Source organism: Doryrhamphus excisus, chromosome 9 (assembly GCF_030265055.1).
Source record: "Doryrhamphus excisus isolate RoL2022-K1 chromosome 9, RoL_Dexc_1.0, whole genome shotgun sequence".
Classification (NCBI taxonomy): domain Eukaryota; kingdom Metazoa; phylum Chordata; class Actinopteri; order Syngnathiformes; family Syngnathidae; genus Doryrhamphus; species Doryrhamphus excisus.
The window spans coordinates 18,525,682-18,541,895 of record NC_080474.1 but is presented as its reverse complement, the minus strand read 5'-3'; the positions used below and the strand labels follow the sequence as shown (position 1 = coordinate 18,541,895).

Genomic DNA, 16,214 nt, shown 5'->3' with positions numbered 1-16,214 from the left:
TGGTCTCTGTTGTATATAGCCACGGGGTTTCACCTCAGTCAGTGACTTACGTTTATTTTTAGCCCGCTTGTGAAAGACACTGGCTGAAATCCTGAGCGGCTACATTAACCATTTATATTTCATTGGCTCGTCGCTTTGCCCAGGATCACCTGACCTCTATTCTCATTCATTATATCTTTCCACCTGAAGTTTAAAGCCATTTGGAATTTACCAATCAGTTGCTTTATATTGTAAGTAGGGAAATTTACAGGGGGAGAAGAAAAACTATTCCCACAAGAACTTTGATATTTTCCACACCACATGAACAGGGAAATATGATTCCCTGAAGGACTTTGATTGATCAGACCAGACATTCTTAGAGGCGCTTTAGCCCCAAAATGGCTCCTTGGGACATTGGACGCTGGTGTGACTATTTTCAGAAACATAATCCACATGAGAACGTTGATATTTGGTGTGCAAACGGGAACGTCATTCCCATGAGAATACTACTTGTGAATCCTAGTTTACATTTTGTCCCCACAGTTGTATGCAATTTGGGCACAAATGAATAATGGCGCGAGCCAAGTTGCGCCATTGATGCTAGGAGTCCACTGGGCCGGGGCCAGTTGGTGCCAGTTCGCGCCAGTTCGCGCCAGTTCGCGCCAGTTCGCGCCAGTTCGTACCAGTTCGCACCAAAGATTATGTGATTGGCGCATAGTGGCTCGCTGTGGCGCCGAATAACGGCAACATGGGAACATGCCGAGCGAACATTAGTTTAACACCAATCACATAATCTTTGGCGCAAACTGGCGCCGACCCATTGGACTCCTAGCTTCATTGGCACAACTTGGCTCGCGCCATTACATTCCAGTGGATTCCAATAGGCGGATTGTTTGCGACATTTGGTTCCACTTGGTGGACACGAAGATCTTAAACATTTTGAAATTTTCTTGCCGCCAAACTCAATTTTTGACGCCGTTACGGGCCACCACGAGCCAGTTGGGAGGCAGTTTGAGCAACAGCACGCCACTAGGCCCCACAGCAAATTGCATTGGCGCGAACTGGCACCAACTGGCGCCGACCCACTTCATTGGCGCAACTTGGCTCGCGCCATTACATTCCAGTGCATTCCAATAGACGGATTGTTTGCGACATTTTGTTCCATTTGGTGGACATGAAGATTTTAAACATTTTGAAATTTTCTTGCCGCCAAACAAAATTTTTGCCGCCGTTACGGGCCACCACGAGCCAGTTGGGAGGCGGTTTGAGCCACTGCACGCCATTAGGCACCTTATTGGTGCGACACTAGGCGCCGCGAACTGGCACCAACTGGCGCTGGCCCAGTGGACTCCTAGCTTCATTGGCGCAACATGGCTCGCACCATTACATTCCAGTGGATTCCAATAGGGGGATTGTTTGCGACATTTGGTTCCACTTGGTGGACACAAAGATTTTAAACATTTTGAAATTTTCTTGTCGCCAAACTAAATTTTTGCTGCTGTTACGGGCCACCACGAGCCAGTTGGGAGGCAGTTTGAGCCACTAGGCACCTTATCGGTGCGACACTAGGCGCCGCAGTAAATTGCATTGGCACGAACTGGCACCAACTGGCGCCGGTCCAGTGGACTCCGAGCTTCATTGGCGCAACTTGGCTCGCGCCATTACATTCCAGAGGATTCCAATAGGCGGATTGTTTGCGACATTTGGTTCCATTTGGTGGACATGAAGATTTTAAACATTTTGACATTTTCTTGCCGCCAAACAATATTTTTGCCGCCGTTACGGGCCACCACGAGCCAGTTGGGAGGCGGTTTGAGCCACTGCACGCCATTAGGCACCTTATTGGTGCGACACTAGGCGCCGCGAACTGGCACCAACTGGCGCCGGCCCAGTGGACTCCGAGCTTCAATGGCACAACTTGGCTCGTGCCATTACATTCCGGTGGATTCCAATAGGCGGATTGTTTGAGACATTTGGTTCCACTTGGTGGACACGAAGATTTTAAACATTTTGAAACAAAATTTTTGCCGCCGTTACGGGCCACCACAAGCCAGTTGGGAGGCAGTTTGAGCCACCTGAGGCACCTTATTGGTGCGACACTAGTCGCCACAGCAAATTGCATTGGCGCAAACTGGCACCAACTGGCGCCGGCCCAGTGGACTCCTAGCATAAATTGGTCATAAAAAGGTATGTGTAAACTGTGCACGGTTTAGAAATGTTGGAAATTTGTGAACTCCTGAGTACAAGCAGTGCGTATCAAAGTATGTCACATGCATACTAGTGGGAACAATGCGTCTCGTATACGATGCCGTTCGGAATTGACTTCAGTTTAAATATGTTGTGCCATTTTGCGCCAGTGCACACCATTTTCAGTCACGAATTGCGTGCCAAGTCCATGAACAGTATGTAAACTAGTTTTCAACCTGTCTAAGTGCTGTCTAAATGACATGCATTGCAGGCATAGTGTAAATACCGCTATATGCATACAGGAGAGAGCATGGTTCCCAAGAGAAGTTTGATTGATCCAACCAGACATCTGAGGAACTTCTTGACATGCATTATTGAATGGGAGAATCTCTCTGTTTTGAACTCCTGTTTCTATGTCACATTATTGGAAGTTGAGCTCTGTCTTCCTCGAGCTAATGTCATATTATTCTTCAACCACGAGCTCGTTGACTGAACCAACAGAACAGCCTCAGTCTATGATGCCATCCCTTGCGTTGTCGAGATCATTGGGAAAACCTGTTCTTTGATTTGGAATCCTGCAGACTGCGGACTGAGGAAAATAGAAACATTTTGCTCCTGCTTTCCTCACACCAAAGGAGTGAAGTTCCCATGGGCACATTTCTCAGACAGTGTGGTTCCCTCAAGAAAGCTTAATCAATCCAATCCAATCCACTTTATTTATATAGCACATTTTATAAACAGAGTTTCCAAAGTGCTGCACAGACTAGTAAAAATAAAAAGTAATAATCCAAAACTAAAAGAGCATTTAAGAAATAAAATAATAAAATAGATATTAAAATATTAAAAACAAGAAACAAAGCAATAAAAGTATAAAAAATAGAACCAATTACAATAAAAACGAAGAACTAAAAGACACAGGACCATACCAGTCACTCTGAGTTAAAAGCCAGAGAATAAAAGTGGGTTTTAAGACGAGACTTAAAGCTTTCGATATTGGAGGCCTTTTTTTCTTGGGAGGGCAGAGAGTTCCATAGTTTGGGGCCGACCACAGAAAAGGCTCGGTCCCCCCTGGTCTTAAGTTTCGTCTTGGGCACCACAAGTTGGAGCTGGCCCTCGGACCTCAGTGACCGAGCTAGAGAGGTCCGAGATGTATTTGGGGGCCAGCCCATTCAACGCCTTAAAAACAAACAATAAAATCTTAAAATCAATCCTAAAACGAACAGGCAACCAATGTAGGGAGGCCAGAATTGGGGTGATGTGCTCCCCCTTTTTGGTTCCTGTTAAAAGCCGTGCCGCAGAGTTCTGGACTAACTGTAAGCGGGAGAGAGACTTTTGAACAATGAGATTCCACCTCTGAAGAACAGTTGCGTTTAAATTAGATCAAGAAGGTTCTTCAATTTTGAGGTCTTTATATTCTATATGTTTTAACCATGAAAAAAAAAAATCTACATCTCTTCTGGACTGTGAAAATGGTATGAAGGGTAGTGCCTCTGCATGGAGAAAAGGATAATGAGGAGGACCCTGATTGTGAGAATGCCCTAAAGCGTTCTGCCTCCTGCTGTCACTCAACCACCAGCAGACATATTACATTCCAAATCTGGAATATCATGATGGTTCCGCTCCCCACCACTTGAATAACTCGGTAGACTAAGTGCTGCTAATGTCATCTAAATGGTTCCAGGCTCCAGCAGATGCGCATTCAACCATAACCAGGACTTAAAGCATTTGGGCTTTTGGTAATTGACAAACTTAGAGTGGATGTCTGCGTTTGGGCAGATGGAAAAGCTTGGATGTGACCCACTTGCAAGTGCAGATCAGACTCAGGTCCCTTTTGCAAGGGTTTGCAAATCAGGAAATCTGGATTTTCAATTGGGAAGGTTCATATTTCAAGTCATAATGCCCCAATAAAGGATCATAGTGTGCACTGAAACAGTATCTTACATAGGTGAGCACACCCGACATTTTATTATTTCTCTATATTTTAGATCAGTCAGTGCCAAGCTGTGCTCTGCGTACTTGTGGTGTATTAGAGCCATCTATTGGTGCAATGTATTGTATTTACGACTGCTACCAGTGTTGTATACACACACACACGTCCAGACATGTCCAGTTCTCAGCATGGGTAGACAGCCACAGCAGTCCTGATTGGCTAAAGGAACCCGCTCATCGTGTTGTGCATTCTGATTGGCTGTCGACTATCTGCAATTTCCTTCATCCGCCACTGCTGCGTTTCCTGTTTACGAGCAATCATAGTTCTATGATATGATCTATGATCGCTCAGGTGCCATGATGGAATACTGTAAATGAGTCTTTGGTTCATGTAGGACTATGAGGAGGAGTAAAACAGTACTTTTTTGTATTTTTTTTTTAGTGTTTTAGTGTTGTTTTAGTTTGTTTTAGTGTTTATCTTATTTAATCTTATCTTGTTCTTAGTTTTCTCTAACATGTTTTTACTCTTGTGAACCACCTTGGGCACCATTAGGATGTTGTAAGGTGCTATATAAGTAAATTTGATTTAACAAGGATATAAAAACGCTACAGCCGAACAGTGCGGTGACGAGGCATGTCAGAGGAGTTTGATCATTAAAATTCAAACAAAACTTTGAACTTTGAGATTGTTTAAACGAGAAAGAAATGTGAGGACATGTTAATACTCGTCTAAGAAAAATACATAAAATGTATTTCACAGCCTTAAAATATATATAATGATGGTAAAGAATCACAGTGGCCTACTTCGTGGATTTGAATCATTGTGGGTTTTTTTTGGGAACCTAACGCTGTGGTAAACGAGTGAACTGTATTACTACACAAGTTGTACACTGACTGCTCTAAATGTATCAGTATTTCACTTCTATTGTATCGTCCACATATACTGTAAAGCAAAAACAGAGAACAGGTAAAGGAAGGATGGTATTGAAAAAGAAAAGACACAGAAGTCGAGTACACGAGCAGTTGATGACACAGACAAGCTAAATGCCACGAAAAAACATCTTCCTGCCCCTCTGTCTCTTTCTTTACCATCAATGACGTCTCTGAATATAACCCGAGTAAGAAGGCATCAAATGATTTCCCCCCGGAGCTGCTCGCTTATATGAAGGTGGCATTGCCTCATTCCTTGAGGTCAGTAGTTTCTAAAGAGCATCCGCAGCTAATGCAAGAATTCCATCCAGCAGTTCATTGCATATAATCATTTCCAAATATCATTTCAGGTGACACACCAATCTTTTCAATTAACCCCCTAAAGAGTGTACAGCGCCATAAATAACACACATTAACATCTGAGTGTGACATTTATGTTCTTTACCTAGAAAGCTATTAAAATATCTAAATGTAGTACATAATTTTTAGTTGATGAGTGAGGTTTATGGTAATTTGCATGTTTATATAAGAAAGTAGGACGTTTGTGTTTTATTCATAAGTTTCCAACAAATCAGACATAACCTAATTACCAATTTAAAAAAATATCCATTTTGGGTTTAATTTGCTGAGATAAGATTAACCCCAAGGCTCAGTGAAGTATCCATGTATTATTTAGTGTGAAAATAATCCCAACCGTAACACTCTTCCCTTCCTTATTACCCGCCACAGAAGCACACCTTTCGGCACATTTCCACCCAGTCGTGTCTGACCATGAGTCGTCTCAAGGACGGCACCTTCGGCCCCACTGTGGAGTACTGTAACAACAGTTCAGTTCAGTCCTGGATCCTGCACAACTACACACGGGTGGAGGTAGCTAGGCGCCTCTACTACAGCCCCACTGACTATTTCCTTTAAGCTGAAGTCTGGTCTGGAGGCCTCTCGAGTCTGAGGTGAGCAGCGTTGTAGAAATCAGACATAGTAGAGTAGAAGTAGTAGTGAGTAATTAGAGTAGAAGTTTGGGTGGACACTCAGAATGCCATCACAGATTTGAAATGAATGCAACCAGAATGAGGACAAGCGGTACAGAAGATGGACGGATGTGGGGGAATCCAGTGGAGGTCTGTATACTCAACTGCCGAGGTTCCCAAAGTGGGAGTGTGCTTGAATGTGACCATGCAACAACCTGGAGTTACTATAAAATGAATTAACATGTTGTAAAAATGGCTGCACGGTGAAAAGTGGTTAGCGCTCAGGGCTCACAGCTAAGAGACCCGAGTTCAATTCCACCCTCGGTCATCTCTGTGTGGAGTTTGCATGTCCGGGTATTCCGGTTTCCTCCCACATTCCAAAAACATGCTAAGTTAATTGGCGACTCCGAATTGTCCATTGGAGGCGGCACGGTGGTCGAGTAGTTAGCGCGCAGACCTCACAGCTAGGAGACCAGGGTTCAATTCCGCCCTCGGCCATCTCTGTGTGAAGTTTGCATGTTCTCCTCGTGCATGCGTGGGTTTTCTCCGGGTACTCCGGTTTCCTCCCACATTCCAAAAACATGCTAGGCCATCTCTGTGTGCTAGGTGCTAAAACATGCTAGGTTAATTAGCGACTCCAAATCGTCAATAGGTAAGAATGTGAGTGTGTTTGTCTATATGTGCCCTGTGATTGGCTGGCCACCAGTCCAGGGTGTACCCCGCCTCTCTCCCAAAGACAGCTGGGATAGGCTCCAGCATGCTCGTGATACAAATGTATGATATATACAGTATATATGTAAAAACAGCAAAATACACTCTGTAATGGAGTGTATCTTTGTTTACTTTGATGCCTTAAATGCAGTCAAACTGTGCATATACGTAATAAATTTAAAGTATGCATCAAAAACTACCGCTTATCCTCACGTGGGTCGCGGGGGTGCTGGAGCCTATCCCAGCTGTGTGTGTGTTTGTGTGTATACATGAAATAACACCCCTATAGTCACGTTTGCATTCGGATTATCCAACATAGTTCATTCATTCATTTTCTACCGCTTATCCTCACTTAGGGTCACGGGGGTGCTGGAGCCTATCCCAGCTGTCTTCAGGCAAGAGGCGGGGTACACCCTGGACTGGTGGCCAGCCAATCACTGGGGACATATAGACAAACAACCATTCACACTCACATTCATACCTATGGACAATTTGGAGTCGCTAATTAACCTAGCATGTTTTTGGAATGTGGGAGGAAACCGGAGTACCCGGAGAAAAACCCACGCATGCACGAGGAGAACATGCAAACTCCACACAGAAATGGCCGAGGGTGGAATTGAACCCTGGTCTCCTAGCTGTGAGGTCTGCGCGCTAACCACTAGTCCACCGTGCAGCCGTGATCAGACAACAAAGTATCACAGTGTCACTGGTAGTTAGTCATATGCTGCTAACCCTGCCCGTTTTACGTGAACGTACTCATGACAAGACTAGAAAATCCCGACTTGACTAATGAAGTTTTTATCCGGCTTTGTAGTACCACTTATCCCTTATCTTCAATGGTAAAAAACAATATAATTCAAACTTCGTAGTACAGGCCTCAGACAAATGCCGAGCCTGTTGTGTTGCCGTTGATATTAGTTAGAATAAATAGTTTTAGGAAGTGTTAAGTAGCCTATACTGATGACCTTTCAGGGGCCAAGGCCCATCAAGCGATGACAGATGTCCCATTGAGATGGTTCACCTTGTACGACGCTACAAATAAGACCTTTTGTTGGTCTTCATGCCAAATTAGATCTCATTTGACATTTGTTTTCCATCATAAATATTTAATGTTGAAAATTCACTTGCTGTCCCCTGGACTGCCTGCGAGTGAGCGATGCCTGCAATGAAGGAGGATGTGTTTATTTTTAGCTCATTATTATTGTGTGTGTGTGTGTGTGTGTGTGTGTGTGTGTGTGTGTGTGCAGTGCTGATTGAAACGAGCTTGCCATTGTTTACAAGTTCTTTTGAAGTGATCCTTCATTTTGAACCATGCCTTTTGTGGACCTGGCCCTTCAGGACACTCCTCTATTGGTCCACAGCAGCTGTGTACACTGTACGCCATGCACATGTTATAAAACCAATGAATCCCAATTATCAGCAGCATTCCGACCGCTCATTTACATGCAGCGTTGGCCCAGCTTTTTTTTGTTTTTCCAACCAGGTGTCTATCCAGTTCTGTTTACTCAGGGAGTGTGAATTATGTTTTGTTGTGCCGTTTAAAAAAAAAAAAAAAAAAAAAGATGATGATGGAAAGAGCAATTTTGCTTCCTGGGTTTTTGTGTCCGGGCTGGGTAAATTGGGTAAGAAGCTCCCATGGCTGCTCGTGTGTGTCAGAGTTGCAGTCGTGAAGTGACCTGCTGTTAGATGGCCTGAATTGCTTTTCACTCCCGAGTTCCTTGTAGCATAGCCAGCACAAGCGGGAGAGCTTGTACACAGGATCAGGGAACCATTAGAAACAAATGAGGCTGTTGGTCGACGCCGCCAAGAGACAAAGCTACTGGTGGTTTTTTTTTCGTATTCCCCTCAAAGCAGTGCGGCTCTTTCTAAAGTCGACACAAGCACAACGTTACACAGGAAGCCTTTTCAGCAAGTCCTGTTAGCTGCCTGGGTGACGGAGGATATTGTTTTGTCAGCCGGAGCTTACGGTCAGAACCCGTCCTCATTTAATTAGAGGGTCTCAGCTGTGCACACGCTTGGCGGCTTGCTCCGAAGACACTGTTTGGTTTCGTGGAAAGGCTGAGATGAGAGTTTTATCTTCCCAAGAGGAGACATAAAATAATTATGAGCAAAGGACAGGACCTCCATACTTCTCATATTTCGATTTTTTTTCCGACGAAAGCCAGAAGCTTTTTCTTTCCAGTCTCTCATCTCTAGGATACTCGCCATTATTCCACAAAGTGGAATATCCAAAGTGTGGCAAGGGGGCTATGTTGCAGCCTCCACCTCATTTTGTATCGGCCCACTCCATAATTAAATAGCGTTGAATGTTACTAATAAAATGTTGACGATAGTTATGATTTGCTTTTCATTCAATATATTTCCTCCCACATTCCAAAAACATGCTAGGTTAATTAGCGACTCCAAATTGTCCATAGGTATGAATGTGAGTGTGAATGGTTGTTTGTCTATATGTGCCCTGTGATTGGCTGGCCACCAGTCCAGGGTGTACCCCGCCTTTTGCCCAAAGTCAGCTGGGATAGGCTCCAGCACCCCCGCGACCCTCGTGAGGATAAGTGGTTGAAAATGAATGAATGAATGAGTTCTCCTTTTTTGTGTGGAAGTGGTAATTTTTTTGCTTCTTATTTTGTCTTTCCCCACCCTTGGCCATCTTTGTATGGAGTTTGCATGTTCTCCCCGTGCATGCGTGGGTTTTCTCCGGGTACTCCGGTTTCCTCCCACATTCCAAAAACATGCTAGGTTAATTAGCGATTCCAAATTGTCCATAGGTATGAATGTGAGTGTGAATGGTTGTTTGTCTATATGTGCCCTGTGATTGGTTGGCCACCAGTCCAGGGTGTACCTGTACCCTCGTGAGGATAATCGGTAGAAAATGAATGAATGAATATTTACCTTTGCATATCCTGACCAAATTGGATAAACACTGACATAGATGAACATAGAAGTATGTTGCAGAAAAAAAGCCTTTTAATATCCTGGTGTCATGCATCCACTGTCTCAGCGCATGCTTTTGACTGCAAAAACTAATTACCTGAATGTGTTAACAATTCAACCTTGATGGAGGTCTTTTGCACTACTGAGCACTTGTCTTCTTTTTATTTTTTATTTTTTTGGTGGGGGTTTATAAGTCATGTGTGTGATGTACAGCACCTGCTCTCTTTGTTGTTCCTCTGTTTGAACACATAGGTTTTCTAGAGAGCTCTGTCATGCCAGGTTCATGATGAAAGGTATGACTGCTTGCTTATGCTCATACTTCCTGGAAGCACAAACATAAGTAGCTAAAACACCAAAGTACAAGTTTGTACTTTTTTGTGCCTCATCTTTACCGGCAGGACAGAATTAATCGACCCTGGTAAACACAAAGGATTCTTGCTACTGTTGCTATTCAAAATACATAGTCAGGAAGAAAAATGCACAAGGTGCATTCATTCAAATATGCCAAAGCAACTGTGATGCGTAAATAGTTCCATACTAGGGTCGCAGGGGTGCTGAAGCCTATCCCAGCTGTGTGTGTGTATACATGAAATACCACCCCTATAGTCACGTTTGCATTGGTATTATCCAACATAGTTCATACATTCATTTTCTACCGCTTTTCCTCACAAGGGTCGTGGGGGTGCTGGAGCCTATCCCAGCTGTGTGTTTGTGTGTATACATGAAATAGCACCCCTATAGTCACGTTTGCATTGGTATTATCCAACATAGTTCATTCATTCATTTTCTACCGCTTTTCCTCACAAGGGTTGTGGGGGTGCTGGAGCCTATCCCAGCTGTGTGTTTGTGTGTATACATGAAATAGCACCCCTATAGTCACGTTTGCATTGGTATTATCCAACATAGTTCATTCATTCATTTTCTACTGCTTATCCTCACGAGGGTTGTTGGGGTGCTGGAGCCTATCCCAGCTGTGTGTGTGTTTGTGTGTATACATGAAATAGCATCCTTAGTCATTTTTGCATTCGTAATATCCAACATAGTTCATTCACTCATTTTCTACTGCTTATCCTCACGAGGGTCGCGGGGGTGCTGGAGCCTATCCCAGCTGTGTGTGTGTGTGTATACATGAAATAGCACCCCTATAGTCACGTTTGCATTGGTATTATCCAACATAGTTCATTCACTCATTTTCTACTGCTTTTCCTCACAAGGCTCGCGTGGGGTGCTGGAGCCTATCCCAGCTGTCTTCAGGCAAGATGCGGGGTACACCCTGGATCACAGGGCACATATAGACAAACAACCATTCAAACCATGCAAACTCCACACAGAGATGGCTGAGGGTGGAATTGAACCCTGGTCTCCTAGCTGTGAGGTCTGCGCGCTAACCACTCGACCGCCGTGCAGCCCGTAAATGTATTGTGATAACTTGAAATCATTGAAGTGCATTCATGTAAAGGAAGGGTGTCACAAAGTGAATCCTTTTGAACAATGGATAGACTGTGTATGAACCTGAACTAAACTGGCTGGTCTGCATTCAGCAGAAAACAAATTAAGCGTAACAATAACCACATCTCTGCCAGTGAGGTCTTCATTTCTGTGAGCGCTTGCGCATGCTGTGTTTTTTTTTTTTTTTGCCTTTTTTTCGACCAGACCATCCTTCGCTCCTGTTTGTTTGTTGGTTGTCTTTTTTTGTATTCGCTCCAGCTTGTGAGTAATAATAAGCTCGGGCCAGACATTGGCATGGAATGTTCTGTACTGTACTGTACGTATGTGTGTTGGGAAATGTGGGAAATCAATAATATTAAGTTTAAGACTTGTGGATTCAACTCTTCAGAGCAAAGTTGCAGTGAACGTGGGATTGTTTTTTAATAATCAGGTATGAATGGTTACCAGTAGCTTCTTTTCACACAGAAATTCTGCAAAACTACCGTATCAGAGTCATACTATTAGATATTGCACTTAGTTGGCTGTGCCTTTCACACAAAACGATAACCACACATTGTAAACCCGAATAAGTTAGTTAGAACTCAAAAAAGTGAGGCAATCAGCTACATTTTTCTCGAGTTCATAAACTCAAACATTTGAGTATATGTATATGCAGCATTTTGAATTATCCTTACTGGCCTTTTTTTGCAGTACATTTAGCGAGTGAAGATTGCTTTTATAGTTATTAGCCCATATTTCCACACAATAAGTAAGATATGGTAGAACCAGAGAGCAATAAAGAGTGTGGAGTGATTTCTGATTGAGAACAAATTTTGCTTAACCCGAATAAGTTAGCAGAACTCCAAAAAAGTGAGGCAATCAGTTGCTACATTTTTTTTTCAAGATCATAAACTCAAACATTTGAGTATATCTGAGCTTTAATATTTGGAGTTGATATTCGATATACTTTTTTTTAATAGATATGTATTTGTGATTTTAGAAATAAGGAGTATGTTTTATGTATGCTGCATTTTGAATTATCCTGACTGGCCTTTTTTGCAGTACATTTAGCGAGTGAAGATTGCTTTTATAGTTATTAGCCCATATTTCCACACAATAAGTAAGATATGGTAGAACCAGAGAGCAATAAAGAGTGTGGAGTGATTTCTGATTGAGAACAAATTTTGCTTAACCCGAATAAGTTAGCAGAACTCCAAAAAAGTGAGGCAATCAGTTGCTACATTTTTTTCGAGTTCAAAAACTCAAACATTTGAGTATATCAGAGCTTTAATATTTGGAGTTGATATTCAATATACTTTTTTAATATATATGTATTTGTGATTTTAGAAATAAGAAGTATGTTTTCTGTATGCGGCATTTTGAATTATCCTGACTGGCCTTTTTTGCAGTACATTTAGTGAGTGAAGATTGCTTTTATCGTTATTAGCCCATATTTCCACACAGTCCTTTCTGCTGTTACCAAACGCATGATTTTAGTTTTATTTAAGTTCAAGGACAATCTATTATCATTAAAGCAGCTGGGATAGGCTCCAGCTCACCCACAACCCGAATGTGGACAGATGGATGGATTATCCCATTATACCGTATCAGTACTGTTGATACCGAAAAATAGTGGTAAAAATTCAGGGAACTCACACCTTTTTACAAGTAGTGTGAAAGAGACTTATGTGGACCCTGTTTCTCGCCCAAAGTCACCTGGGATTGTCTGCAGCTCCCCATGACCCTGAATAGGTAGCAAACAAATGGATGGATCGATGACTGCCTGTTTTCCTGTTTCTCCAGAGACTTACCTTGCTGCATGTGAACACCAACCAATGTTTGGACACGGCTTTGGAAGAGGACAAGATGGTCCCCACCAAGAGGGGCTGCAACGGGAGCCGCTCCCAGCAGTGGCTGCTGCGCAACATGACCCTAAGTGTCTGATCCCCTGATCCTGCTTCTTCATTAGGTGGCTCCGATCACCACATCACGTCCACCATCTTACAAAGAGAACCTTTTAGCACCTGGATATCGTGCACTGCGGACGCTTGTCCTTTTACAGCTCATTTCAGGTTCAAGAGAAGATGCCCTTCAGGCTACATAATGATCTGCAGCACTGGCAATTAAACGATGTTCCTCACACTGTGCTGGCCAGCTGCGAGCTGTACAAACACTTTGCTACAAAGATCACCCACTTCATCAAATGAGCATCTTCATTTGAATCTATGAGGTGATGAGTTCACTGGTGTCTCGGTACCATCCTCAAAAACTCATCTCCCTTTCATATAAAGTGACTTACAGTTAAGTGACAGGGATTTTATTGATATTGAAGGCAGATGTCAATGTCAATATTTGACGATTAAACAAAATCTGCTAATGAGATATCAGCTGAAGAAAATGTTTATTTATTTTTTAAATTCAAGACACATATTCGCGAGTCAGCATTTGCGACTGGGCAGATTCTTGCGGTCCTGGTCAGTCCTGTCACACCTTAAATACTGTATAGGGCTAAAACCTGAATTGTGCTTCTATGCATTTAGCTTGTTAGCTTACTTCTGTAGCAAGCGTAAAAATGCAATTAAAGAAAGACAAAGAGGGTTCTGGTGCCGAATTTAACCTAATAATTATAACAATCAACTTTTATTGTGGAGCTGCACGGTGGTCGAGTGGTTAGTGCGCAGGTTACCTCACAGCTAGGAGACCAGGGTTCAATTCCACCCTTGGGCATTTCTGTGTGGCGTTTGCATGTTCTCCCCGTGCATGCGTGGGTTTTCTCCGGGTACTCCGGTTTCCTCCCACATTCCAAAAACATGCCTCACATCTAGGAGACCCAAGTTCAATTCCACCCTAGGGCATCTCTGCATGTTTTCTCCGGGTTTTCCGGTTTCCTCCCACATTCCAAAAACATGCTAGGTTAATTAGCGACTCCAAATTGTCCATAGGTATGAATGTGAGTGTGAATGGTTGTTTGTCTATATGTGCCCTGTGATTGGCTGGCCACCAGTCCAGGGTGAACCCCGCCTCTAGCCGGAAGACAGCTGGGATAGGCTCCAGCACGCCCACGACCCTAATGAGGATAAGCTGTAGAAAATGAATGAATGAATGAACTTTAATAATGGGGGCTGCACGGCGAACGAGTGGTTAGTGTGCAGGCCTCACATCTAGGAGACCCAAGTTCGATTCCACCCTTGGGCATCTCTGCATGTTTTCTCCGGTTTTCTCCGGGTACTCCGGTTTCCTCCCACATTCCAAAAACATGCTAGGTTAATTAGCGACTCCAAATTGTCCATAGGTATGAATGTGAGTGTGAATGGTTGTTTGTCTATATGTGCCCTGTGATTGGCTGGCCACCAGTCCAGGGTGTACCCCCGCCTCTCGCCTAAAGACAGCTGGGATAGGCTCCAGCACCCCCGCGACCCTTGTGAGGATAAGTGGTAGGAAATGAATGAATGAAAGAGTTCTCCTCCTATTTTGTGTGGAAGTGGTAACTTTTTGGCTTCTTATTTTGTCTTTCCCCACCTTTGGCCATCTTTGTATGGAGTTTGCATGTTCCCCCCGTGCATGTGTGGGTTTTCTCCGGGTACTCCAGTTTCCTCCCACATTCCAAAAACATGCTAGGTTAATTGGCGACTCCAAATTGTCCATAGGTATGAATGTGAGTGTGAATGGTGTACCCCGCCTCTCGCCCGAAGACAGCTGGGATAGGCTCCAGCACCCCCACAACCCTCGTGAGGATAAGCGGTAGAAAATGAATGAATGAATGAACTTTTATTGTAAATGTTGATCCGATGGGAACGTCAACGTTAAACTAGCAGGAGGGTTTTGAATGAGTAGAAGCAAACTTTATTATAGTGTCAAAAATCGAATGTAACCCCCACAAATAGGGACCTACTAAGTGTATACATATTTTATATAATTTTGGCTTTAAAGTATGCCCTGCGATTGGCTAGCGACCAGTCTAGGAATGTACACTACCTCTCTCCCAAAGTCAACTGGGATTGGATTGCAACCATAGTTAGGACCAGCAGTATAGAAAATGGATGGATGGATGGTTTTAAAGTCCCTGGGTAAGTATTTCCCATAGCAACTGATGACTGACATATAAAGCTAGTTGTTGCTAGGAGATTCACTGTAAAAACCTTTTGGAACATATCGTGGAGCCGAGTCTTACAAGCGCCCCTGAAGACCAGACTTTAATTAAAAAGTCAACATTCTGTCAGCTACCCACAACCTTGAACATTTGCAACAGCAAAGTAGCTGCCTGCCACTGGACTACCTGACTGCTTTTAATTATTTTGAGGGCCCCCCCGCCCACACAAATGTAATTATTACACCTACAACGTCAGTCATGAAGATGAAAAAAAAAAAAAAACTTGAAAGGCATGTCAGCCTGATAATAATTTTGCATACAATATATATTGGCAACATGCTGAGAAAGAGAAACGGGCACGCCCCACACAACCCAGTTTGTGAAGCACAACTGGTACTGGTACTACATTCATTCATTCACTCACATTCATAACTATGGACAATTTGGAGTCGCTAATTAACCTAGCATGTTTTTGGAATGTGGGAGGAAACCGAAGTACCCGGAGAAAACTCACAGGGAGAACATGCAAACTCCACACAGACATGGCCGAGGGTGGAATTGAACCCTGGTCTCCTAGCTGTGAGGTCTGCACGCTAACCACTCGAGCGCCGTGCAGTCCACTGGTACTACAAAACCGGATAAAAACAACACTGCTGCCTCACCTCTAGTTTCTGCGCTAAAGAATGCTGTAGATTTATGCGTAAGAAAATGTTACAAGTTATTGGAATCATACAGGAAATATTACAATAAATATTAATATTAATTTTTATGTTATCAGTATTTTTTTTTCCTTAACTGCGCATCACTGATACTATACAAGTGGTTCTCTGATGCCGTACAAGTTTCATACATAGCGGTTAACACCAAAGTATTGGTGGGTGTTTATTCTGTCTTCTTCTTTTGCAAGAAGTGAATCCTTGCAACATGCAGCTCGTAACTTCTCGAGCGATCTAAGTGTGCCTGGACCAAAATTAATGTTTAATCATTTATTTGTAGAAGTGAATCCGTGCCTACGAAGCCGAATCCCGTAACTTGAGGACCACTTGTATAAAAAGGTG

The 16,214-nt window shown here is 43.2% G+C and overlaps 1 protein-coding gene across 3 annotated transcripts in view; it reads left to right on the top strand.

Annotated features, from left to right (window-relative positions):
* Window positions 1–15,635, top strand: part of galnt13 (UDP-N-acetyl-alpha-D-galactosamine:polypeptide N-acetylgalactosaminyltransferase 13) — a 33,679-nt gene extending 18,044 nt beyond the window's left edge. For 2 of the 3 annotated variants that reach the window (XM_058082561.1, XM_058082560.1), the window contains exons 12-13: window positions 5,755–5,975; window positions 12,870–13,018. In XM_058082561.1, the coding sequence (XP_057938544.1) occupies window positions 5,755–5,940 (186 nt within the window). In that variant the 3' untranslated portion in view covers window positions 5,941–5,975; window positions 12,870–13,018. Of the gene's footprint in view, window positions 1–5,754; window positions 5,976–12,869 lie in introns of all 3 variants that reach the window. The other variant, XM_058082562.1, reaches the window with a different exon arrangement.
* The last annotated feature ends 579 nt before the right edge of the window (window positions 15,636–16,214 follow it).